Below are 24,393 nucleotides of genomic sequence, written 5' to 3' on the forward strand. Positions count from 1 at the left end.
TCAGCTGTTTTGGCTGAGTGGAGACGGGCAGAATTTTTCTTCTCGGAAACGGTTTCCTGCTTCCACGCAAGAACTAATTCAGCGTTTAAAAAAAAAAAGCATCTTCCTGTGGACAATGCTTCTGAACGAACTAGGTGGACAAAGGGTGGCGCAGACGTACCATCGCAACAAGCAGAATAGTTGATTTTGCTTCTTGCTTTTCTGTCTCCCAGAATTATTTATTTAGTACATTTATATCCCGTCACGATCTCTTTTACGTCGTCTTGGTAGCAGGAAATAAATGCACTAAAAGGTTAGGTTACAATGAAAATGCTGTCATGATAACAGACTATGAAATTGGATACAACGTTCACAATCTTCCACTTCTATCCCCAGATAATACTTTATAAAAGTTTGGCTATTTCCTAATCAACTCAAGATATAATTCGCTACCGTTCTTAGCACAATCTTTACTTTTCAACTGCAGGTGCACTAATATAATGGGTTTGGCCACGGTTTGAAATGGGCAAGGAACTGGGGCAAATAAGAGATTCCAGTTTGCCCAACTGAGTATGACAACAAATGAAACCCTATGCTACAGAGATCAGGTAAATATGCTGAATTTGAGCATGTCGGCATGTGGAGAAACACCAACCCGCAGCTCCCTTAACACAACACGACCCACCGTGCCCAAGCAAGCTGTTTAACCAAAGAGACACAGAAAATAAAAACCTTTTTTTTTAAAAAAAATTCCACAAACCCATGTGTGTGTGTTTTTTCCCCCTTTTAACACTTTATTCATAGCATTATTCTGAAGAAAGATTACATCGGTCTTCTGTACAAGTTCTGAACATGCTTCAGTAGGAAAGACAGCTCCATGGGAACACTTCCCCCCTCCACCCCAACTGCAACCCATCCCCAAATCCAGAGAACTGCTGCCACACACACACACCCCTAAAACCCACTGCAGTGAGGGAGGGGAGGGAAAGTTGTGCTCCCCTATACAAAATAACCTTTGCATAGTTTATGTTCAAAAGAATCTATTTTACAATGAGAGCTGTACACAAAGAGGAGTGGAAGGGGAGAAGGATTTGACCCAACTCATGAGCCCACAAAAAAAAAGTCCCTGGAGCAGTGAGGCTGTGATCGACATCATTTAAAAGGAGGTTATTTTTCTCTGGGTGGTGATGCAGAAAAAGGAGCACATAATCTTACTGGATTGTGTCGCGTAAATCTCCTCTCCCTTGCCCTCCAAGTTGGGGAAATAACTGTCCCATCTCTTCATGCCTCAAAAGGGCCCAAACATGGTGAACGGAATAAGCCGGGAGACAATCAAAAAAAGGGGTCGCCAGAAAAGGGGGGACCTAAGCATTTGGTCACTGTCATTTAAAAACCAACCCAAAGCCGTTAAAAAAAGTAAGAGCTAATCGTGTTTATAAATCAGGAGGGCATCCTTTGCAGGACTTGGGGGTGGGTGGGTGGGAAGAGGACAAAGGAACACCTGGGCCCGAAACATGACACGTGCCTATCAAAAGCCTGGGCTGGACTTCCCAAAAGCACCGGGGCATTTAAAGATAGCAGGTGCCCTGTAGTGTTATTCTAGGGGCAACAACTCTGAAGCTACTCTCCTACTCTCTCTCTCTCTGCTCACGGTTAGGAAGTAGCAGAATTCGTTGCAAAGTGCTGGCCCTGCCACTACAACCTGCGGGGTGGAGTGGGGTGGGGTGGGCTACTGAGCTACCCAGCCCCAGCGAGCAACGCCAGCAGGAGTGCCCCTTGCCTGTTCCCAGCAAAGCACCTGGGAATGAAGAGCCATGCTCACCGTCCTCCTCCTTTCAAGTAGTACTCCAACAGTCAAGACTGGAATGCAGGGAGCTCCAGTAGCTGCCCCCACATTAACGGGAGGAACAAGAGCCAAGGGAGGGGAAGGACTAGATCGGTTTACTGTAGGTGCGGGAAGAGAGGTGACGGTCGAGCCATCCCCGCAGAGAAAGACCAGTGGGACCTCTCACGCTCTGGTCACGTCTTGGGCTTGCGGCCTCTGTTACTTTGCGAAGAGGTCACCGGGGCAGTGGAGGAAGGGGTCGTCGGGGAAGAGAGGGCTCCAGGGGCCCCCGCAGCCGAAGGAGAGAAAGCAGGGCCCGTTTTCCTGGGGGGAATCGGGGACAACCCCGATCGGGTATTCTCAGCAGGCTTCGCGGCGCTGCGGAGGATGCGGTCGGCCGTCCCGCTCTGGTGACCCTGGCCCCTTTTTCGACCGTGGCCCCTGGCTGAGTCATAACACTGGCGCTTCGACTGCTGGATACACTTATAGCTGTTGGATTCCGAGGAAGATCTCAGAGAAGACTCCGACTCTCCACCCTCTTGCTCAGAGATGCCCTGGGAAGCAGGTGACTTGCTGCTGTTCCTCACCCGCTTGCCCTCCACGGAGCAGCGCCGTTTCCTTCGCTGGGTTTCCCGCTCCAGCGGTGGAACGAGGCAGCCAGGCCGCAGGCGAGTGGAGCGGGCAGGGGTGTCACCGGAAGGCTGCTCCCACGTGCTACTCTCTGCCGATGAAGCCCTCTCGGTGCCTATGTGCTTTGGAGAGGGCTGAACTAGCACCTCGCTGCAAGACTCCGGCTTTTCTTCCCGCTTGAGCAGGGCAAGTCTGGTGAGCGGTCGGGTGTCCTCGCCGTCCGAGGAGCTCTGATTGGCGCTGGGCAACGATGGGCCAAGGTCATCTTTTCTCCTACGCCGTCGTCGCTTGCGGCCAGGAGGAGCCGGGGTGTGCTTCTCCAAAGAGGTCTCCTGGTCAGAGTTGGAGGCTGGAGGTTGGGCCACCTCCACCCGAGGCGAAGACGGGTTCTTTGGGGGACGACCCCTTTTCCGCTTCGGTGGAGAATTTGCTGCCGGGGAGCCGGGGGCTCCTTTGGGTAGCGAGCGTGACACGGGGGACAGATAAGGCGGATCTTGCGTCTCCGAGGAAGCTTCTGTGGCAGAGGCCCCTCGAGGGGAAGAAGCTCGAGGTTCACACGCTTCAGTGGACGGTTTGGAAAGCGCTTTAGTGGAAGCGGTTAACAATTCTCGTCCCTTCAAGGCGGAGTTAGAATCCGATCCAGGCTGAGAATGCAGTGAAGTTCGATTCCGTGCTTTAGGGGAGATTTTGGAGATGGCCGCTTTGGGATGCAAGCCTAGCGGCTCGTGAAGCTTCGAGGGGCCTTCTGTTACAGAGACGGCCTCAGGAGATCTCTGTAGCTTCTTTTGCACCTTAGTGGGAAGCTCTACAGTCTGAGGTTTTGCGGATGGGGATAGCAGCACTTCGGAAGCAGGAGACTTGTGAGGCATGACAGGGGATTGCCGAGTCTTAGGGGGCCGGCCACGCCTTCGCTTTTCCATGGGGGAGTCACCGTTCTCACTGCTGTCTGTCTTGCTCTTGGGAGATTCACTCTTGGGAGTGGAGCTCTCGGGCGCCTTCTGCTCTGGGGACGGAGGAGTCCCTGCATGGCCTTCAGGGGTTTTCCTCACTGGCGCTTTTCTTTGGGAAGGGCTGATCTCCAGAGCTGGCTCAGGAAAGGGGCGGAGCAACCCTGGACTCTGCTGATCCGGTGACTTATTCTTGGGAGGACGTCCTCGTTTGCGCTTGACAGGCTCAGAGGACGTATTACCCGGCAGCTCCCCTTTTGAACCGTCATCCTTTTCTTTGGCTGCTGCCCGGCTCTCCAGTTCAATTCTTCGCCGGGCGGGCAAGTCCCGCAGCAGAGGCAAGGCTTTAGCAGAAGGTGGCATTTCTGGCTCTGACAGGCTTTGTGCCGGGACGCTGCCCAGATTCATCACTGCGCTGGGGGTGGAATCCAGCTTGCCAGTGCGATTACGTCGTCGACGAATGAGCTCTTTCTCTTCCACCACCGTGACCAGGCGGCCTGGCAACTTGCGTAAGACTTTGGCGGCAGGGCCATCTGGCGTTTGACAGCTTTGCTGGATTTGCACATCAGCGCTGGTTCGACGGCGTGGAAGTTTGTTCGGTGAAAGGCTGTCATCTGAAGACAAATTTCCTTGAAGGGATGAACTCTCCTGCGAAGAGGCAGAGCTGGGGCAGACTGCTGCGAGCCTGGTCTCCTGGGGCCCCTCCCCATGGTTGTTTTTCCCTACCGCTCCTTGATTCTGAGCGGTTGTTTCATCCAGACTGTTCACTTTGTAGTCAGCGGTTTGAGATATCGGGGATGTACCCCCCAAGGGCAAGATTTCAAGCTGGGGCTCAGTTAGCAAACTTGAAATATGAGAAGGGAGGTCTCCACTTCTCAGAGATTCCTTCAAGCCATTTTGTTCCTTGATACAGGTCAGGGTTTCCAGTTGAAGGAGAGAGCTTGTAGCTGGAGAGTGATCCAAGGAAGTAAACACAGGGGGGTCCATCTTGGGGGCTTCACTGTCCAGCATAAATGATGCTGCACTGCCTGTGGTTTCCCAACTGGCGTCTTTTGTGCTTTTAGAAGAAAAAGGCTCAGATACTACCTTAGCAGCGTCATCGGGAGGTGCTGTGGTCTCTCGAGGAGAGATCTGCCTGGTTGCCTCATCCGCAGAATTGACCGGTTCCCCTTCTGCAGCATTGTAGCTGGTGCTCACATCTGCTCCTTCCATTGGCTTCTGCCCACTCACCTTTTGCTCCATCACAGGTAAATTTATTTCACCTGTGGCCTCAGACCTGCTCTCAGAAGTTAGTTTTACAGTGCCAAGTAGCACCGGAGTCGTTGCTTTCATTTTATTGCCCGGGATATTCAGCTTCCCGGCATCGGGTAATGTCTGTGTACCCAATAATTTCCCAGTAATCAGGGTGTCTTGTTCTTGGAATGCTGGAACTTCCTTATCCGCAGCAGACTCAACAGGGTGGAAATCCAGGGTTGGCGGACCGAATTGGGAAATTTCTTCTGTTTTTTGCTCTTCTACATCCGCTTTTAAATTAAATGCCTCTCCATCGAGTCCTTTCAAGTGAAATTCTGGAGCCTTTACCTCCGTCCTTGACACCTCAGACTTAGGTGAGCTACATGTAAGTTTATCTGGCCCAGAGGTTTTTTCAGACTTCTGTAGGCCTAGCCTGGGCCCTTTATCCATGTTGGTATCTGATGCCTGTGGGACACTTCCTGGTAATCTTTCATCAACAACCAGGGTCTCGGTCTTCGATGTGGTACCTCTTAGAATTCTGTCCCCAGCAACTCCAGGATCTGATTTCTGTGGAGCAGCTTGTAGCCATTTATCCACAGCAGATGGGGTGTCTGTTCTATGGAGATTAGCTCTCAAAAACCTGTCACCAGAAGCTTCGCTTCTGTGGGGGGGCATTTTCTGCACCTTCTCCCCACTAGTTAGTCCTTTATTCCATAGCTCTTCCCGCCGGGTCAAAGTTCTACGAGTATTCGGGACAATCTGAGCCCGCTTTTCTTCCCGCACCAGCTCTCTACGCACTGAAGCACTTCTGGTATGCTGGGCTACTTGGGGCAGGTTGTCATCTTCCTCATCTGTCACCATTCGGGAATGCCGGAGATTGGGCAGCCTTGACTGGGAGGATTCCACATCTCCGCCATCCCCATCCTTTGGTGGAAGACGAGTGCTACGCAGCCGTTCGCTCATGCGGGTGCCGGTCCTCTCTGAGCCTGTCCGGCTAGGAATCTTGGCCTTCTTGCTTTTCTTGCTGGAGCCTTCCTCAAGGAGGTAACTCTCATCTTCATCTTCTGGCAGTTTAAAGACCACCTCATCCTTAGCCTGGTCAATATCTTTGCGGGCAGCTTCCACCTGTTCCTGGAATAACAGAGAAATCAGATAAGGAGGAACCAAAGGGGGAATCACCACTAGCTTGGCAAGGATTCTGGCCCTGTGAGCTACTCAAAGGTATCTGAAAAATAAGACTCTTAACCCATTTTTCCCTTTCTCAATAGGACTAAATGCTAAATATCCTCATCATAACTGGAGACAGCCCTGCCTTTTAACATACATGATGTGCTGATTGTCCTCTCCATGAAAGGTTGGGAGACCAGAAAAATGGGACTCTCAACAGCCTGGAAGATGGTTGCTTTACGGCTATTTTAAAGAAGTTGAATCAGACTGAGGAACTGACCCAACATTTAACATAAGATTTAGCCAGCTTAAAAAGAAAAGTTGCACGATCCTTGATTCCCATTTTTCTGACAAGTTATTATACAAAAGAATTTCACCAACCAGGGAGCTGAAATTTACCTCGGCTTGCTTCAACTCCTCCCGACTGACGTCCTCCAGAGATGCCTCCAAAAAGTTCATGGCATAACGCTCAATAGGAGTGAGCTGGAAAATGGGGGGGAAAAAATCACAGGGGATTTTTTTAAAAGAACACATCACATGTTTTGCAATTATTTCGGGCACAGGGTTTGGAATGCAGGGCATTGTGAGATGTTTGTATTTGTGTTGGAATTTTGAGTGCTTAAATCTTTATTCCTACAGCCAATTACGGATTCACCGGTATGCTGCTGTTTGATTGTTATTTTTAAAGTTATGGTTGGCCTCAGTCATGATGAGATGGGCAGCCATATACACTTAAAACAAGCTAAAAAAGATAAATAAAATCATCTGCCTGAATCTAAAGCAGCGCTGTCCACCCTTGGCAACTTCAAGATCCAAAGTTGCCAAAGGATGGACACTCCCGATCTAAAGGAAACGATATCTTCGTATGATTGCAGCAGGTGTACATTATAGAATAAAGGGGTAGCCTTCCACTTTCATCTCAGGTTAAAAGGCAGGATGTTATGTACCTGTTCTACGAGTGAAGCAATTTCCTGCTCTGCCTTAGAAATTTCTTCTTCTTCCTCTTTGCTGGACCGGTCTTCTGCATCCAAAGGAATGTTCTCATTGAATTCTGCCAGCTCAGCCACTTGCTCTGCCTTGGCCTGAGTAGCTGCCCGAATGTCTTCAGGGTCCTCAGCCTTGCACAGTGCCTGTGAGGGAAGACATTTCCAGGCAGAAATCACAACAGTCCTGACCAAAGTAGGGCAGCTCCCTTTTGTTCAACGTTATGAATAAAGTAACCCACCTGTTCTAGAATCTGTGTCTGCTTGGTGGCCATGGGATCCTCTTCCTCCTCCTGCACCGGAACTGGGATATCTCCTTCTTTCTTCGTGGGTTCATCTAGCGGCATGTCAAACAGCTCAAGAATAGTTTGCTGAGGGCAGAGAAATTAAATTACAAATTATCCTTAAGATAGGAACTGCTGGCCTACACATCTGGTGATTTTTTTTTGTTATCTTTCTTGTAGCAGGTTAACATAACTAAGGATGTCTCAAGAGTAACAGGGCAGCGTTAAGATGCTTAAGAATAAAGCACTGTCAGTCAAACCACTGGTCCCATGCACCAAGGACCTCACAATTCAGCACCAAGGTCCAGGATCAATTACAGATGTTTATGGTTACCTGCTTGAAGTAGGCTGTAGTGAAGTTGCCCCCTTCAATAGCCATATCTCCTAGCATCCTTTTCTGATTAGCTTTCTTCAGAATATTTTCCTCCACAGTCCTTTCGCTGATCAACCTAAAGGCATCAGAGAATTAATCTGTAAGTTACTGCTAGCCAACTGTGTCTGCGGGAAAAACCTATGAAACTTACAAAGTTTATTTTTCAAAAAAAGCTATTGCTATAATACAATTATTAAACGTCTAAAGCCTTTTCTGCAGCTACGAGCTCCTTCTAATTGCTGGTGCTGAAAAATGGGAGTGTGGCCATCTATTATAATGATGCTGTAGGAGATGACTAGGCTGAGCCTGAGGGAAGGATCAAACGCATCTGTTCTGTTCCAGCCTACTACCGGCCCTGCAGAAAAGCCAGGGACAACCCCTATACAAAAGGCAACAGGCTGGAAGTACGGCCGCCAAATTTATTTACACAAAACAGATCCAAGACAGAGCAAACTAAGCAAAACAAAATACGAACCACTAAAACAGAAGCTGCTCAAACGGTTGCCTTCAGCAACCAGCCCTCCCACACATTCCCCTTTTAAACAGTTTCAAGGCGTGGCTTCTCTTTGCCTCCTTCCGAGGTGCCCCATTGCCTTCCTCTGTTTACTCCTGACTGACTGCCTCCTGCTTCGGGTGTCCTTGAACAGGGCCAGTTGTGGGTCATCTTCATCCAAGCTGTCAGGCTGGGTCTGAGTAGTAACCAGATGGGAGGGGCCTGGCTGAGAGCTCTGCGAAGCCTCAGAACTGTTCTCTGCAGGCTCTCCAAACCCCCCCTCCTCCTCCTCTGAATCATCACCCAACTGCCGAACCCACAGGCTGACCCTGAATCACAACAGCATCATAAATCACGAGTTGCCTGCAAGACATCTAAGAACAGCCCATCTTGAATGCCTCTCTCACTTCCCGCTCATTTCCCTTAGCTGCTAGATGGTCAGATTCTTGTAGAGAGCTTAACCTTGCAATAAATCTTTATACAGGTATTCCTCGACTTATAACCACAATTGAGCCCAAAATTTCTGCTGCTAAGTGAAACATTAGTTCACTGAATTTGGCTCCATGTTACGACCTTTCCTGCCACAGTTCTTAGGTGAATCACTACAGTTGTTAAGTAACACGGTTGTTAAGTGAATCTGGTTTCCCACACTGACTTTGCTTGTCAGAAGATTGCAGAAGCTGATATGACCCCAAGGTGCTACAAACGTCATAAATACGAGTCAGTTGCGAAGCGTCTGAATTTTGATCCAGGTGGGCACAGGGATGCTGCAACGATTGACTGTAAGTGTGAAATGGTTGTCACTTTCTTTTAGGGCCGTTTTAACTTCAGTCACTAAAGGAACTGTTGTTAAGTCGAGGACTACTTGTACTGATTTGAACTGCCTGAATCTCCTGGGCGCTTGACAGAGGCATAATCCTCTAGATCCCATGCTTTGTACATCTTCCCCAACCTCATTTCCCAAGTGTGCAGACTGAAATCCTGGAGAATAACATAGCTAAATTAGACTAGCCAATGCTGTCACACGTGGAATGGAAAGCTTAGTTAACCTGTAGATGTGAACATCCCGTGTCTGCCCGATACGGTGGCAGCGATCTTGGGCCTGAGCATCCATGGTGGGGTTCCAGTCACTGTCATAGAACACCACAGTGTCAGCACCGGTCAGGTTCACTCCCACCCCACCGCTGCGTGTTGACAAGATGAAACAGAAGATGCGCTTGTCTGCATTGAAACGCTCCATCAATGCCTGCCAAAATCAAAGAAAGAAAGAAAATCCTGGACCGGGATTCTGCCTTTACCTCCTAGCTTCAGAAGAGGAAGGTAAGTTTATGAACTGACTTCATGTATGAATTACACGATTAAAAAGCAGGCGATACAATTATCTTAATTTGATAACATACAAAATCATTTTTTTTCAGAACTACATTTTACATTTTTTTTTTAAAAAAAAACACCCTTCAATTAACAGGACATAGTAAAGGTAAAGGTTCCCCCGCACATGCGTGCTAATCGTTTCCGACTCTAGGGGCCGGTGCTCATCTCTTTTTCAAAGCCGAAGAGCCAGCGCTTGTCCGAGGACGTCTCCGTGGTCATGTGGCAGGCATGACTAGACGCCAAAGGCGCATGGAACGCTGTTACCTTCCCACCGTAGTGGTCCCTATTTTTCTACTTGCATTTTTACGTGCTTTCCAACTGCTAGGTTGACCAAAGCTGGGACGAGTAACAGGCGCTCACTCTGCTACGCGGCAGTCAGGATCCGACCCACCAAACTGCCGACCTTCTGATCGACAAGCTCAGCGTCCTAACCCACTGAGCTACCGCGTCCCTCTTAACAGGACATAAGTCTCCATAATTTGCAATAGTCTCATTCTGAAACACCCCACCCCAAAGTCTTGGACTGTCCCAGTTATTCCCTTACCTATGCAGCATAATTCAACCAAAGAAAAAGCCAGTAGTTTTAAAAATGTATTCTGAATGAAAGCTATTTTTTTTTTCAAATATTCAACGCGTCAATTTTCCGTGACTGCCTCCAGGTCCCTTCGATTAAACGACGTTAAATTGTTGGGATTCCAAAGTCACGCACTCCCAATGGTAGTGTTTGCCCTATGAATCTGCATCCTTCCAGAGATTAGGATGGCCTAGATCAGGGGTAGGCAACCTTGGCTCTTTTATGACTCATGGACTTCAACTCCCAGAATTCCTGAGCCAGCTAGAGGCAGCCCGCGTCTGGATGGGGAGAAACAGGCTTCGACTCAATCCTGCCAAGACTGAGTGGCTGTGCATACCGGCATCTCGGATGAACCAGTTTTGTCCATCTTTAATTATGGGGGGTGAGGTGTTACCCACCCGTTGATAGGGCTCGCAACTTGGGCGTACTCCTGGATTCACGGCTCACTTTGGAAGATCATATAGGAGCCGTGACCAGGGGGGCTTTTGCCCAGGTTCGCTTGATGCGCCAGTTGCGGCCCTATCTGGACCGAGATGCCCTACGCACAGTCACTCATGCGCTCATGACCTCCCGTCTAGACTACTGCAACGCTCTCTACATGGGGCTGCCCTTGAGGACCACTCGGAGGCTTCAGCTGGTGCAGAATGCGGCCGCGCGAGTTGTGATGGGGGTTTCCCGATACTCCCATGTAACACCTCTACTCCGCAAGCTGCATTGGCTTCCGGTTGCCCTCCGGGTGAGATTCAAGGTGCTGGTGATGACCTATAAAGCCCTAAATGGCTTGGGTCCGGGATATCTGAGGGAACACCTGCTCCCTTCGTCCAGTGCACTCACAGGGAGGGTCTTCTCAGGGTGCCGCCGGTAAAAGACTGCCGGCGGATAACACCCAGAGGAAGGGCCTTCTCTGTGGGTGCGCCTGCCCTCTGGAACCAGCTGCCTGTGGAGCTTAGGACTGCCCCCGACCTTCGTTCATTTCGCCAGGACCTGAAGACCTGGCTCTTTGAGCTCTCCGGCCCAGGCTGAGTTTTTAACTGGGGTTTTTAATTTTAGGGATGATTTAATCTTTTTTTAATTGTTTTTAACTTTTGTAGTGGTTTTGTTTTAAATACCCTGTAAACCGCCCTGAGTCCTTCGGGAAAGGGCGGTATATAAATCTAATAAAAATAAATAAAAAATAAATAAAAAATACCCCTGGTCTAGATCCTTTTGAGTCTCTTGCTGTTCCCCCAGGTGTTCGGGCTGTTTGGTTGATCAAGCTCTGGTTAATGTTACTCACTGTGAATTGGACTCTGTTTATTGCTGTGGACATTTTGTTAAACTACGGTTGCTCTTAAATCTTTGTACGCACGTCAGAATCACTTCTGCGAGACAGGTGGCCTTCTACGTTGTTTTAAGTGAATAAACCAGGTAGGAAGGAAGCAGCACGAATCACTTCTGGCAGACAGGCAGGGATTTTGCTTAACATTTCAGGAAGGGCACAAACTGCTGTCGCTTACCTGCCGTTGCTCTACCCGAGTGCTACCATCCAATCGCAGATAGATATGCCCGTGATAATTGAGGAATTGTTCCAACACGTCCAACATGCGGGTCATCTGGGTGAAAATCAGGACCCGGTGGGATTCAGCTTTGAGCTGCCGTAGTAGAACATCCAAAGTCTGCAATTTCCCTGAAAACAAATGAAAGAACAGAGAGCAATGGGCAGTGATATATCTGCCAACCCAAAAAACAATTTGCTTGACCTCACAAGCAGGCTAACGCATTGCCCTCGTTTCCGATCGGTGTCAAGTGCACCTTAACTCTTCTCACCACATACCACAGTCGTACTGGATGAGGCGAAGGTCCGGGAACTGGGTCCTCATGTTGCAGATGATACGATGCAAACAACTTGCGTGTGGCGAGAGCTCTTGGCGCAAGGTCTCCTTGAAGACTGACTTCTGGAGCAGGAGTGTCGGGGGAGGATGAGAGGTGTGCATGGTGATAGCAGGAGCCTCCACAGGAGGCATAACGAAAATGAACCTGCAAAAGGTGAACAGACAGTAAAGGAGATGTAAGAATAGAAGTTCAACAGCCAGTCTGGTGTAGTGGTTAAGGTGCTGGCCCAGGAACCAGGAGACCGTGAGTTGTACTCCCACCTTAGGCTGGGCTACTTTGAGCCAGTCGCTCTCTCTCAGCCCAACTCACTTCACAGAGTTGTAGTTGTGGGGAAAATAGGAAGAGGAAGTAGTATCAGATACATCTGCCACCTTGAGTTACTTATAAAGTAATCAATGTGGGTTAAAACTTTGATAAACATATAAAATACCTCCAGAAAATAAGAGAGGAAGATTCGACTAAAGCTGGAACTCACAGGAATATTTTGAAACACTCAAAAAGATATCTTCATGCTTCTGCTCCCTCCCCCCACTTTAGCACCACCGCTTCAAAACAGCCAAGTATCTGCAGGAAAATATTACCTCTCTATAATGTCCGTCAGCTCCTCAATCCGTTGCTTGGGTGTCAGGATTGCTTGGGCCAAGGTTTCTGACCTCTGCCAATAGGCCTCGAGATGCTGAGTGCTCCTTTGCACTTGGGCTGCGTAGCAATGGGTGTATCCAGATCCCCTTGAGCCCTTTGGCTCTATGTTCTGGGTTGCCGTGGCTCGCTCTTCTTCACTCGGCTCCACCATGGCCTCCTCTTCCTCCTCCTCCTCCTCCTTTTCCTGGGGAGGCGGCAGAGCAGGAGGAAAGAGGGTGCAAAAGCGTAGCACTTCGGTACCGTAGACAGGCGCAAGGTTGCAGTGCTGCTCATTGAGACGGAAAAGCCGGTCAAGGCGCTCCTCCTTCTGCTTCTTCCTCTTCTCGTCAAGTGCTTCCTGGAGGCCAGAGCAAGCCAAGCGGATAGAACTGTATCCAACTTATCACCTCCCTGCCGCAACCTCTCAACTACCCTGTTCCTTCAGCCCCCTCCCCCCACCCCCCCGAAAGCCACGTCCCTGAGCCAAGGAACTCACCAGAAAGAAAGGGGAGCGGGGCGGGGGAGGAGGTTGCCGTCTCGGCCTTGGGGCCAGGATGGAAAGGGGTGGTGGTGGTGTAGGTGTAGTAGAACGCAGAGTTAACATCTCCGGTTCCTCCTTGGGCATGGGGCTTGAGGCAATCTGGGACACCATTGTAGGAGAAGTGTTGGCAGAAACAGTAACAGTGGCAGCTGGGCTGATAGCAAATGAAGTAACTGTGGGAGGCGGGGGAGGAGGAACTGTGAAGGAAACAGAAGAGCAATCGTGAGGAGGATTGCCGACAAATCTACAATCTCTTTCATGTTTATAGTGTGGTAATATGCCACTTGGCTCCCTCTTTGGATTGGAGTTATTGCATAGGTTAATTTTGTTTAGAAGACTCACTGGCTTCTGTAAGGTAAAGGTTCCCCCGCACATGCGTGCTAGTCGTTTCCAACTCTAGGGGCCGGTGCTCATCTCTGTTTCAAAGCCGAAGAGCCAGCGCTTGTCCGAGGACGTCTCCGTGGTCATGTGGCCGGCATGACTAGACGCCAAAGGCGCACGGAACGCTGTTACCTTCCCACCGTAGTGGTCCCTATTTTTCTACTTGCATTTTTACGTGCTTTCGAACTGCTAGGTTGGCAGAAGCTGGGACGAGTAACAGGCGCTCACTCTGTTACGCGGCACTCGGAATTCGACCCGCCAAACTGCCGACCTTCTGATCGACAAGCTCAGCGTCCTAACCCACTGAGCCACCACGTCCCTTGCCCTGGCTTCTGTAGATCCTCGTAATCTTTTGAAATGCATTTTGAAAATACGACAAGAGAAATGAATGCAGCACACCTTTCTGACTGCAAAATACGTTGTAACAGCAGCTGGACAGTTACCAGTTCTCCATCCACTACAGAAGGATTTAAAGAATGCATGGGTTTTGCTATATTTGAACTATCATTTTACCAGTTTAGAGGGCTATGAAGAAATCTGAATCTATGCAGGACTGTCAGCTTTTTGATAATATATTTTTACTCTAACTACTGTAATTCTAAACTGGTAGAATTTAGCAATTATTCTTCTGGATACTGAAAATGCTTTTGATATGATTTCCTGGACGTTTTTGAAACAGGCACTGACTTATTATGGATTCCCTACAGTTTATAGCCTACCCTGATGTAGTTTAATTAATTCGGAGTATTTTCAGAGGGTAACATTACATTATGCACCTCGTCAAAGATGCCCTCTTTCATCTTTTCTTTTTAATTTAGAACTGTTTACATGTGCTATTAGAAATTCTGAAATCACAGTCACATTAGGAGGTAAAAATTACGTATGTGCTTATATGCAGATGGCCCATTTCATGAATCAGCCAAAATTTTCCATTCCTAATCCTATTTCACTTGTCTAATATACTAATTTATCTGTTTTAACATTTTATTACATGAACTATCGGTCATTTATCTGCATAAAATTAGAAGAATACATCTACAGTTAGTCTTTGTTTACCAGATTAACACATTCCTTGATTTTTCTTTTTTATGTGACATCCTTTTTTTTTTTTAAAAAAAGATCAGTTTGAAGCTGGCAGTGGGATCCAACTCCCAAATTCTTTTTGATGCATGAAATCCCACCTGGTGATTTTAAGACATGCTCACCCAGCTGTTGCTCCAGGTTGGGATTTGAGGCGTGTACCATTCGCAGCGTGGGTCTCACAAGGGTCTGTAGGGGGGCTGGTGCAGGTGGCCTCAGTGGGACCAGGGGTTGGTTGGGCAGCCTAAACGAAGAGACGGGGTTCACAGGGAGTGTGGCCCGCTGGGCCAAGAGGGCTGTTGGAAGGCCAGGTAAAGTACTGGCGGTTGTTGGCGTCACAGGGCGCATGGGTGGATGCTGTGGCCCAGGTGATGGGGACACTAAGCCATCTCGAGGAGCCTGCCGTACGACAATCTTCACTACGCCCGAACTATTCACTGCTGAGGACGGCACTGTGAGAAACAAAAGGCAGAGGAGAGGCTCAATTTTGAAGGACAGTTATTTCTGATAATCTGCTTACTACAGGTACTCCGTGACAGTTCCATTTAGTGGCCATTCAAAGTTATAACAGCGCTGGAAAAAAAGTGACTTCGGACCCTCTTTCACACTTGTGACCACTGCAGCATCCCCATGGTCATGTGATCAAAATTCAGACGCTTGGCAACCAACTCACATTTATGACAGCCGCCGGATCCCCGTGTGTGTGTGTGTGTGTGTGTGACATGATCACCTTTGGCGACTTTCTGACAAGCAAAGTCAATGGGGAAGGCAGATTCACTTAACAGCCGTCTTACTAATTTAACAACTGCAGTCAGTCAGTTAACAAATGGGGCAAGGAAAGCTGTAAAACGGGGCAAAACTCACAACAAATCTGCCACTTAGCCACAGGAATTTTTGGGCTCAATTGTGGTCACTAAGTCAAGGGCTATCTGAAACGCAAATAAGGCATAAAGAAAGAAAAAGACGGCCAAAAGACGACGAGAGTCGACTGGCCATGTAATTCCAGAGGTAGCACGCCTCAAAGACAGTCATCAGAAAGGAAAGCTGGTGGAGGGCAACCAGTTGCAGGAAGGGGCTTCATGTACCCAAGTCCGTTTCCTGAAAGAACATTTCCCTCACAAGCCAGAAGGAAAATCTAGGCTACGAGAGATAGACTGACCTTGGGTAACAGCAATCGGGACGCTGATTGTTGCTGTGGAAGCAACGGGTGGCACAGTTGTGCTGGTAGCTGGGACCGGCAGGATGGTGGGAGGCTGGAGGCCTGGAACATTCTGCACACTAACTGGGTTCTGCCCTGCCTGCTGGGCCATCGCCTGGATCAAAGCCACTTGGGCCGGCTGGCTGATGATGTGGTGCTGCCCCCCAGCGGACACCAAGTGAACTACATTCCCTGGAGAGAGAAAAAAAGAGAGAAGGAAAAGAGAATTCTTGCCCATTCTGTTCCTTTTTCTGTCTGCAATGTTTAAGTAACATTTTCAATATATCTGTAAGCCCTCCTTGAGAGCTCCCACTGAGAAGCAGTGGTCCTCTGAGTCAAGCAAGGCTCTAATTTTGCTCTATCCCTCGGGTCACCGGATGACTCACAAAGAGACACCAGGAGCTTAGAGGGGCTGCTCCAATAATAAAAAAAAGCTACCTGCCACTTCGTTTCCCTTTCAACATTATCTCCCTGACAGCCTGTCACTATTACTTTCCCTTAACATATTACCGTATATACTTGAGTATAAGCCGAATTTTTCAGCCCACTTTTTGGGCTGAAAAATTCCACTTCGGCTTATACTCCAGTCAACAAAAAAAACTTACCGAGGACTTGTGCGCGGCCGAGGCTTTGGTGCTTCCGGGATCGCCCGCACCTCTCCCAAGCCACCGCCGTCCGAGACCTGCCGAAGTTTGGGGAGGTTTGGGGAGGTGCGCGCGCACCTCCCCAAACTCCGCGCCTTGCCTGCCTGCTTCTTTCCGCAGCGGAAAGAAGCAGGCAGGCAGGGCGCGGAGGAACGGAGACTTGCCGACGTTTGGGGAGGTTTGGGCGCCTCCCCAAACCTCGGCAGGTCTCCGTTCCTCCGCGCAGACCTGCCGACGTTTGGGGAGGTTTGGGCGCCTCCCCAAACCTCCCCAAACCTCGGCAGGTCTCCGTTCCTCCTGCCGACCTTTGGGGAGGTTTGGGCGCCTCCCCAAACCTCCCCAAACCTCGGCAGGTCTCCGTTCCTCCTGCCGACCTTTGGGGAGGTTTGGGCGCCTCCCCAAACCTCCCCAAACCTCGGCAGGTCTCCGTTCCTCCTGCCGACCTTTGGGGAGGTTTGGGCGCCTCCCCAAACCTTGGCAGGTCTCCGTTCCTCCTGCCGACCTTTGGGGAGGTTTGGGCGCCTCCCCAAACCTCCCCAGGTCTCCGTTCCTCCTGCCGACCTTTGGGGAGGTTTGGGCGCCTCCCCAAACCTCGGCAGGTCTCCGTTCCTCCTGCCGACCTTTGGGGAGGTTTGGGCGCCTCCCCAAACCTCCCCAGGTCTCCGTTCCTCCTGCCGACCTTTGGGGAGGTTTGGGCGCCTCCCCAAACCTCGGCAGGTCTCCGTTCCTCCTGCCGACCTTTGGGGAGGTTTGGGCGCCTCCCCAAACCTCCCCAAACCTCGGCAGGTCTCCGTTCCTGTTTGGGGAGGTTTGGGCGCCTCCCCAAACCTCCCCAAACCTCGGCAGGTCTCCGTTCCTCCGCGCAAACCTGCCGACCTTTGGGGAGGTTTGGGCGCCTCCCCAAACGTCCCCAAACCTCGGCAGGTCTCCGTTCGTGTTTGGGGAGGTTTGGGCGCCTCCCCAAACCTCCCCAAACCTCGGCAGGTCTCCGTTCCTCCGCGCAGACCTGCCGACCTTTGGGGAGGTTTGGGCGCCTCCCCAAACGTCCCCAAACCTCGGCAGGTCTCCGTTCCTGTTTGGGGAGGTTTGGGCGCCTCCCCAAACCTCCCCAAACGTCGGCAGGTCTGCGCGGAGGAACGGAGACCTGCCGAGGTTTGGGGAGGCGCCCAAACCTCCCCAAACAGGAACGGAGACCTGCCGAGGTTTGGGGAGGTTTGGGGAGGCGCCCAAACCTCCCCAAAGGTCGGCAGGTCTGCGCGGAGGAACGGAGACCTGCCGAGGTTTGGGGAGGTTTGGGGAGGCGCCCAAACCTCCCCAAACAGGAACGGAGACCTGCCGAGGTTTGGGGACGTTTGGGGAGGCGCCCAAACCTCCCCAAAGGTCGGCAGGTCTGCGCGGAGGAACGGAGACCTGCCGAGGTTTGGGGAGGTTTGGGGAGGCGCCCAAACCTCCCCAAACAGGAACGGAGACCTGCCGAGGTTTGGGGACGTTTGGGGAGGCGCCCAAACCTCCCCAAAGGTCGGCAGGTCTGCGCGGAGGAACGGAGACCTGCCGAGGTTTGGGGAGGTTTGGGGAGGCGCCCAAACCTCCCCAAACAGGAACGGAGACCTGCCGAGGTTTGGGGACGTTTGGGGAGGCGCCCAAACCTCCCCAAAGGTCGGCAGGAGGAACGGAGACCTGCCGAGGTTTGGGGAGGCGCCCAAACCTCCCCAAAGGTCGGCAGGTCTGCGCGGAGGAACGGAGACCTGCAGAGGTTTGGGGAGGCGCCCAAACCTCCCCAAAGGTCGGCAGGAGGAACGGAGACCTGCCGAGGTTTGGGGAGGCGCCCAAACCTCCCCAAAGGTCGGCAGGAGGAACGGAGACCTGCCGAGGTTTGGGGAGGTTTGGGGAGGCGCCCAAACCTCCCCAAAGGTCGGCAGGAGGAACGGAGACCTGCCGAGGTTTGGGGAGGTTTGGGGAGGCGCCCAAACCTCCCCAAAGGTCGGCAGGAGGAACGGAGACCTGCCGAGGTTTGGGGAGGTTTGGGGAGGCGCCCAAACCTCCCCAAAGGTCGACAGGAGGAACGGAGACCTGCCGACGTTTGGGGAGGTTTGGGGAGGCGCCCAAACCTCCCCAAAGGTTGGCAGGAGGAACGGAGACCTGCCGACGAGCCGCGGCCACACAGGGTATTCCTGTGTATTCAGGCTTGCAGAACGGCGGATCGGCTTATACTCGAGTCAATAACTTTTTCCAGTTTTTGGGGGTGAAATTGGGGGTCTCGGCTTATACTCGAGTCGGCTTATACTCAAGTATATACGGTATTTTCCCTTAACAGGAGACATTTAATCTTGCAAGCATTTTATCTTGTCAGTGGATCTGTTAATTCCAATGTTTTAATTCTCTTCCATAAATGGCATTTAAATAACAAGAAGGAAGCATTCCTGTGTAGAGCCAGGGCAAAGTTTAAAGTTGTCTCATGGGATTTATAAGACACACACATCATGCAGGAGTGTTTCTTATGCTGAAAAGATCTACTCAAGGATGACTAGAAAGTAAAGGTAGTCCTTGACTTACAGCGGTTTAATGACCGTTTGAAGTTACAACGGCCCTGGAAAAAGTGACTTATGGCCGTTTTTCACACTTACAACTGTTGCAGCACACACACACACACACCCAGTCCCGTGATCAAAATTGAGACACTTGGCAACTGACTCACATTTATGAGACTGCTGTAGTGTCATAGGGTCATGTGACGACGTTTTGCGACCTTCTGACAAGCATAGCTAATGGGAAAACCAGATTCACTTAACAACCGGGTTACTAATTTATCAACTGCAGTGATATGTTTGACAACCGTGGCAAGACAGGTCGTAAAATGGAGCAAAATTCACTTAAGAAATGTCTCACTTAGCAACAAAAATTTGGGGCTCAATTGTGCTCGTTAATCGAGGACTACCTGTACATTAGGACCTGACATTCTCTTGCTAATTTTGAACAAAACAAGCCTTCCGATTTCAAGGGACAACAAATAGCCCCTCCTCCCCCCCCCCGCCCTTAGCTAAAATTAAGGTTTGTATGGCAGATGTATTAAGGCACAAGCCATAGTTCCGAAAACAAATCCCTGAACGGAGTGCTCAGAAGTACCTGGTTCCCAGACCACTATTTTGTATTATGGCTTGCCGAATCTCAGTCTAATCTCTAATCAAACATTACTAAGCTTCCCTAAGTCAAGGTTACCCAAAGCTGTCTTATTCGTGACAAGAGGACAAGGGGGTCATTGGGGCTGTTCAGGACTGGGGTTTACCTACTTGGCAGCTGTCGGGCTGGCTGAGGCATAGTGACCTGGCGAACTTGGGTACCCGTCAAGGTAAGCTTGTTGCCTTGGATCTGGAATGTGAGGGGTTTACTGCCTGGAGCACCTTGGAGAGGCCGGTTAGCCAACGAGGCGAGTTGACCAATGCTGACTACTTCACCTGCTGCAGTGAAGGGGGGGGGAAATAAAGGAGGGGTTAGATTTTCAAACCATCATGGCATGGCGGCCGCCCATTTCTTGCTGGCTCCTTAATACTTACAAGGCAATCGCGCCTGCATATCCGGGGACAGCAAAAGCCTTTGCTGTACACCTCCGGCCGCGGCAGCAAAGTTGTATCCGGGCAAGGTAGGTACGGCAGAATGGATGTTCATGGGCTTCACCATGCCCCCAATGGCGCTGGTGGACTGTTGAGTGGTAGCTCCCGCATGTCCTGGGCCCAAAGGGTTGGTCGGGGGTGGCTGCTGCCCCCCTACAGGGGATACACCCAGAGCGTTAAGGGTGGATATGCTAAGTGTATTAATGGATTGGGGGTTGGTGGGGGGTTGCTGAGCCATAGGACTGATGCCCAGGGGGCTGATGGGGGGCTGCTGTTGGACAGAGGTGATGCTCAAAGTATTAGCGGGGGGGTGCTGTCGCACTGCGGCGCCACTCAAGCTGCTAACTGGGGGCTGCTGGCTCACTGGGAGTGGGACTGGCGCAGGCTTGAGAGAGGAGGCGGTGGTTGTGGTAGGAGAAACAGGAGGTGGCGAGAGGAGAGGCCGGGGAGTATTTGGGACCAGCTGAGCTGCAGTCATTGCCATGGGCAGCACTGTAGGGGGGGGGGAAGAGAGAGAGAGAGAAAACAAGGTTAAAAGGTAAGGTAAAGGTTCCCCCGCACATGCCTGCTAGTCGTTTCCAACTCTAGGGGCCGGTGCTCATCTCCGTTTCAAAGCCAAAGAGCCAGCGCTTGTCCGAGGACATCTCCGTGGTCATGTGGCCGGCATGATTAGACGCCAAAGGCGCACAGAACCCTGTTACCTTCCCACCATAGTGGTCCCTATTTTTCTACTTGCATTTTTTACGTGCTTTCGAACTGCTAGGTTGGCAGAAGCTGGGACAAGTAACAGGCGCTCACTCTGTTACGCGACACTCGGGATTCGACCCGCCAAACTGCCGACTTTCCGATCGACAAGCTCAGCGTCTTAACCCACTGAGCCACCGCATCCCTTAAGAACAAGGTTAGAGACCCACAACTCTTATCTTTTTAAAATATTAAGATACTAGCTTCAGGAAACCCAATGCCAAGATAGTTTTGCAACCGAACGGACAATTTGCTGTTTAAAAGTCAAAACAAGAAATCTATTGCCCATTTCAAAATAAACTCAAGAGGTGCAGATCTAGTTTCACACAAAACAACTTTAAGAGTAAAGGCGAAGGTAAGAAGAAACAGAGCTCAACTTCCCCCCCATGCTCTCCACACCCCATCCCCAAACTTTCGCTCGCCCTCTTTCCTCATTCCCCAAACAATTCAGAAACCTCACCCTGAGGAACAGAGGCCTGGCTCTGCAGCAAAGCAGCAGCTGGGTTGTTCTGGCTCAAAGTAGGCACTAGAGTTGGGGTCTGTGGTCTGGCAGGAGGCGGCACCGGTACCGACATGGTCACAGATGAAGGAGGCATCGGGATAGGCACAGGGAGAGACACCGAGACGGGGAGCGTGGTGGGCTGCAAAGGTCCTGGCAATCCCGGGCCTGGGTGTGGTCCAGGAGCTAGAGCAGGCGCCAGTGATTCCGGAAGCACAGGAGTCATCGGTCTCTGCAGAGGGGCTGTGGGTCGAGGGCTGTTCACCAGTACTACTGTTCTGTTTTCTGGCTTGGGCATCGGCTGTAACATCCTGAAAGAGATGACACAGAGCAATGGGTATTCCTTTTCTTCTGCTGTACGATAGATAATAATAATAATAATAATGATGATGATGATGATGATGATGATGATAATAATAATAATAATAATAATAATAATAATAATAATAATAATAATAATAATAATAATAATAATAATAATAAAAATAAAACCTTGGCTAAGAACTGTCTGATGGAGACAGTTCCAGAGATGGAGAGATTTAACAGTCCCCTCCAGTTCTCAGCCAAGATTGTTGTTGTTAGCTGCAAAGTCATGTCCGACCCATCGCGACCCCATGGACAATGTTCCTCCGGGTCTTCCTGTCCTCTACCATCTTCTGGAGTCCATTTAAGCTCATGCCTACTGCTTCAGTGACTCCATCCAGCCACCTCATTCTCTGTCGTCCCCTTCTTCTATTGCCCTCAATCTTTCCCAGCATTAGGCTCTTCTCCAGTGAGTCCTTCCTTCTCATTAGGTGGCCAAAGTCTTTGACTTTCAGCTTCAGGATCTGGCCTTTTAAAGAGCAGTCAGGGTTGATCTCCTCTAGGACTGACCGGTTTGATCGCCTTGCAGTCCAAGGGACTCGCAGGAGTCTTCTCCAGCACCATAGTTCAAAGGCTTCAATTCTTTGGCGCTCAGCCTTTCTTATGGTCCAGCTTTCATAGCCATACATTGCAACTGGGAAGACCATAGCCTTGACTATATGCACTTTTGTTGGCAGGGTGATGTCTCTGCTTTTTAGTGTGCTGTCTAGATTTGCCATGGCTTTCCTCCCCAGGAGCAAGCGTCTTTTAATTTCTTGACTACAGTCCCCATCTGTGGTGATCTTGGAGCCCAGGAAAATAAAATCTGTCACTACCTCCATTTCTTCCCCATCTATTTCCCAGGAATTGAGAGGGCCGGATGCCATGATCTTGGTTTTCTTAATGTTAAGTTTCAACAGCCAAGATTATTGCATATTTATTCTAGTCAAGGTAATACTCGAAATTCAAAGTCAGGACAACAAATAATGCAGAGCACATTAACTAATAGCACATCATTCTTCTGCATAATTGCCATTGGAATAATCCCAATAACAACTTTTTCTTTAGGTCAGAAAACCCAAATCCTTCAGAGCTGGCAAGCTTATGTCCAAAGGGAAAAAGTGTGGATATGACGCAATGAGGCCTCTTGAGCAGTGAGAAGAATTACAAATACCTGTTCACTTTCATTTTGACTGGCTTGGGTCTGGGAGGAGGGTCTGGGGACTCAGCAATCTCTTCAATCATTTTCCTTGTCACTTTCCATTTGGGCAGGAATGTGTCTGTTTCGTAACGGGAAACGGAGCCTTCCAAGTTGATCAGATCAAAAATGCCCAAGTCCACGTTCTGCAAGAGGTTGAGATTCACATGCAATAAAATGAGGATGCTTCGTTCTAGTTTTGCATCTCCCTTTGTCTCAAAAACAGCGGTCACCTATCCACCCAGATACCCACTAAATGGAGCAATTCCACCCTTTCAAGGAGATCAGAAGAAGAGGCACTTGCCTTGAAAGGGTCCCAACCAAGAGCATGCAAGACGAGGGAAGCAGTGTGGAAGCAGATGCCCTCTGTGATAAATGGCGAGTGGATCGGCCGCGGGTCAAAAAGATTGGGGTGATTGCAGACCTTCCGGAGTTGCATCAGGATGTTGATGACACTCATGAAGTGCCCTGTTGCCAACGTCTCCTTGGTACTGTAAAGGGGACAGCCACATGGAATCAGCTATGCTCACAGATGCCAAGGAATGTAATAATCAATTTCAAGAGTCATAAACACGGATGTGGCGTGGAGCTGGACAAATAAAAGCTAGAGAAACACCATGGTCTATATTCCTTTCTCTCCAATGACCAGCCTACTATTCTATGAGGCCCACGCTATTAGCTTAAAAACTTTCCTCACAAAATCCAAGAATGTCTAGTACCCATAGACATTCCCTCTGTCACTTCTCAACTAGCCTTCTATACCAGGGGTGTCAAACTGCCGGCCCGTGGCCCAATTGCATCATGCTGAGGCCGCACCCACCCCAGCTCTGGCAATGCGAAAAAAACTCGCGATGCGTCACGTGACGTGGCAAGTTAAGACACCCGTGGTCTATACTTACGTCGCCTGGGCCATGAAGTCATCGTAAAGGTAACGCTGGCGCTTGGAAAGACGGCACTTGATGACATGCTCGTATTTCTTTGGCATTTGCTTCTCTACATCCACTTTGACCCTTCGCAAGAGGAACGGGCGCAGCACCTGTTGGGACGATGACAAAGAAGGCACGTTTTGTTCCGGATCTCTTCTCGGTCCATTTTCAACAGTCCCTTGAAAAGGCCTTCTCCTTCCACGATGCTCACCTTGTGCAGTCTTTTGACTAAATTCTCATTGTACTCCTGGCTGCCTTCAATCATGCCTGTCAGTGGGTTGGAAAACCACTCCTTGAACTCGCGGTGTGACTGGAAGACGTGTGGCATCAGGAAGTGCATGAGGGACCACAACTCCATTAAGCTGTTCTGGAGAGGTGTCCCAGTCAGCAGTAGCCGTCGCTGGCTAGAACACAAGTAAGACACAAATTTGAAAATTTCTGAAGAAAGCTGTTTCTATTTAATGCTGAGGGAAACACTGCTATCGCCTCACCTGTTGAAGTTGAGCAAAGACTGCCAGCGTTGGGATTTGAAGTTCTTGATGTTCTGAGCCTCATCCAAGATCAGGTATTTCCAATTCTTGCGTCGAAAGGCCTGGTGATCCTGCAACACCAACTTATAGGAGGTGATGCAGATATGGAAGGCATTGGGCTTGGTCCAACCCTAAATGGAGGCAGTGAAGGAATTACAACAGGGCTAGTAAGAGAGATTCCTTATTAACTGCCTGCTACCCTTCTTCCTGGCAGATAGATGGGGAAGAAATGGAGGTAGTGACAGATTTTATTTTCCTGGGCTCCAAGATCACTGCAGACGGGGACTGTAGCCAAGAAATTAAAAGACGCTTGCTCCTTGGGAGGAAAGCCATGGCAAATCTAGACA

At 50.0% G+C, this 24,393-nt stretch overlaps 1 protein-coding gene across 1 annotated transcript in view; it reads right to left on the reverse strand.

The window, feature by feature from the left end:
* Window positions 1-748: 748 nt before the first annotated feature.
* The window catches only part of LOC308676591 (helicase SRCAP-like), a 36,612-nt gene continuing 12,967 nt past the window's right edge, over window positions 749-24,393 (reverse strand). The window contains exons 14-33 of the mRNA XM_081342485.1: window positions 24,008-24,177; window positions 23,728-23,920; window positions 23,490-23,626; window positions 22,895-23,081; window positions 22,567-22,736; window positions 21,012-21,361; window positions 19,751-20,299; window positions 19,487-19,654; window positions 15,517-15,747; window positions 14,483-14,809; window positions 12,852-13,093; window positions 12,316-12,713; window positions 11,676-11,878; window positions 11,359-11,528; window positions 8,964-9,160; window positions 7,383-7,497; window positions 7,007-7,135; window positions 6,729-6,911; window positions 6,181-6,264; window positions 749-5,745 (exon numbers count right to left, since the gene is read on the reverse strand). Coding sequence (XP_081198611.1) covers window positions 1,999-5,745; window positions 6,181-6,264; window positions 6,729-6,911; window positions 7,007-7,135; window positions 7,383-7,497; window positions 8,964-9,160; window positions 11,359-11,528; window positions 11,676-11,878; window positions 12,316-12,713; window positions 12,852-13,093; window positions 14,483-14,809; window positions 15,517-15,747; window positions 19,487-19,654; window positions 19,751-20,299; window positions 21,012-21,361; window positions 22,567-22,736; window positions 22,895-23,081; window positions 23,490-23,626; window positions 23,728-23,920; window positions 24,008-24,177 — 7,950 coding nt within the window. The 3' untranslated portion in view covers window positions 749-1,998. The remainder of the gene's footprint in view (window positions 5,746-6,180; window positions 6,265-6,728; window positions 6,912-7,006; window positions 7,136-7,382; window positions 7,498-8,963; window positions 9,161-11,358; window positions 11,529-11,675; window positions 11,879-12,315; window positions 12,714-12,851; window positions 13,094-14,482; window positions 14,810-15,516; window positions 15,748-19,486; window positions 19,655-19,750; window positions 20,300-21,011; window positions 21,362-22,566; window positions 22,737-22,894; window positions 23,082-23,489; window positions 23,627-23,727; window positions 23,921-24,007; window positions 24,178-24,393) is intronic.

Source organism: Vipera berus (genome assembly GCF_964194415.1).
Source record: "Vipera berus genome assembly, chromosome: W".
Taxonomy (NCBI): Eukaryota; Metazoa; Chordata; class Lepidosauria; order Squamata; family Viperidae; genus Vipera; species Vipera berus.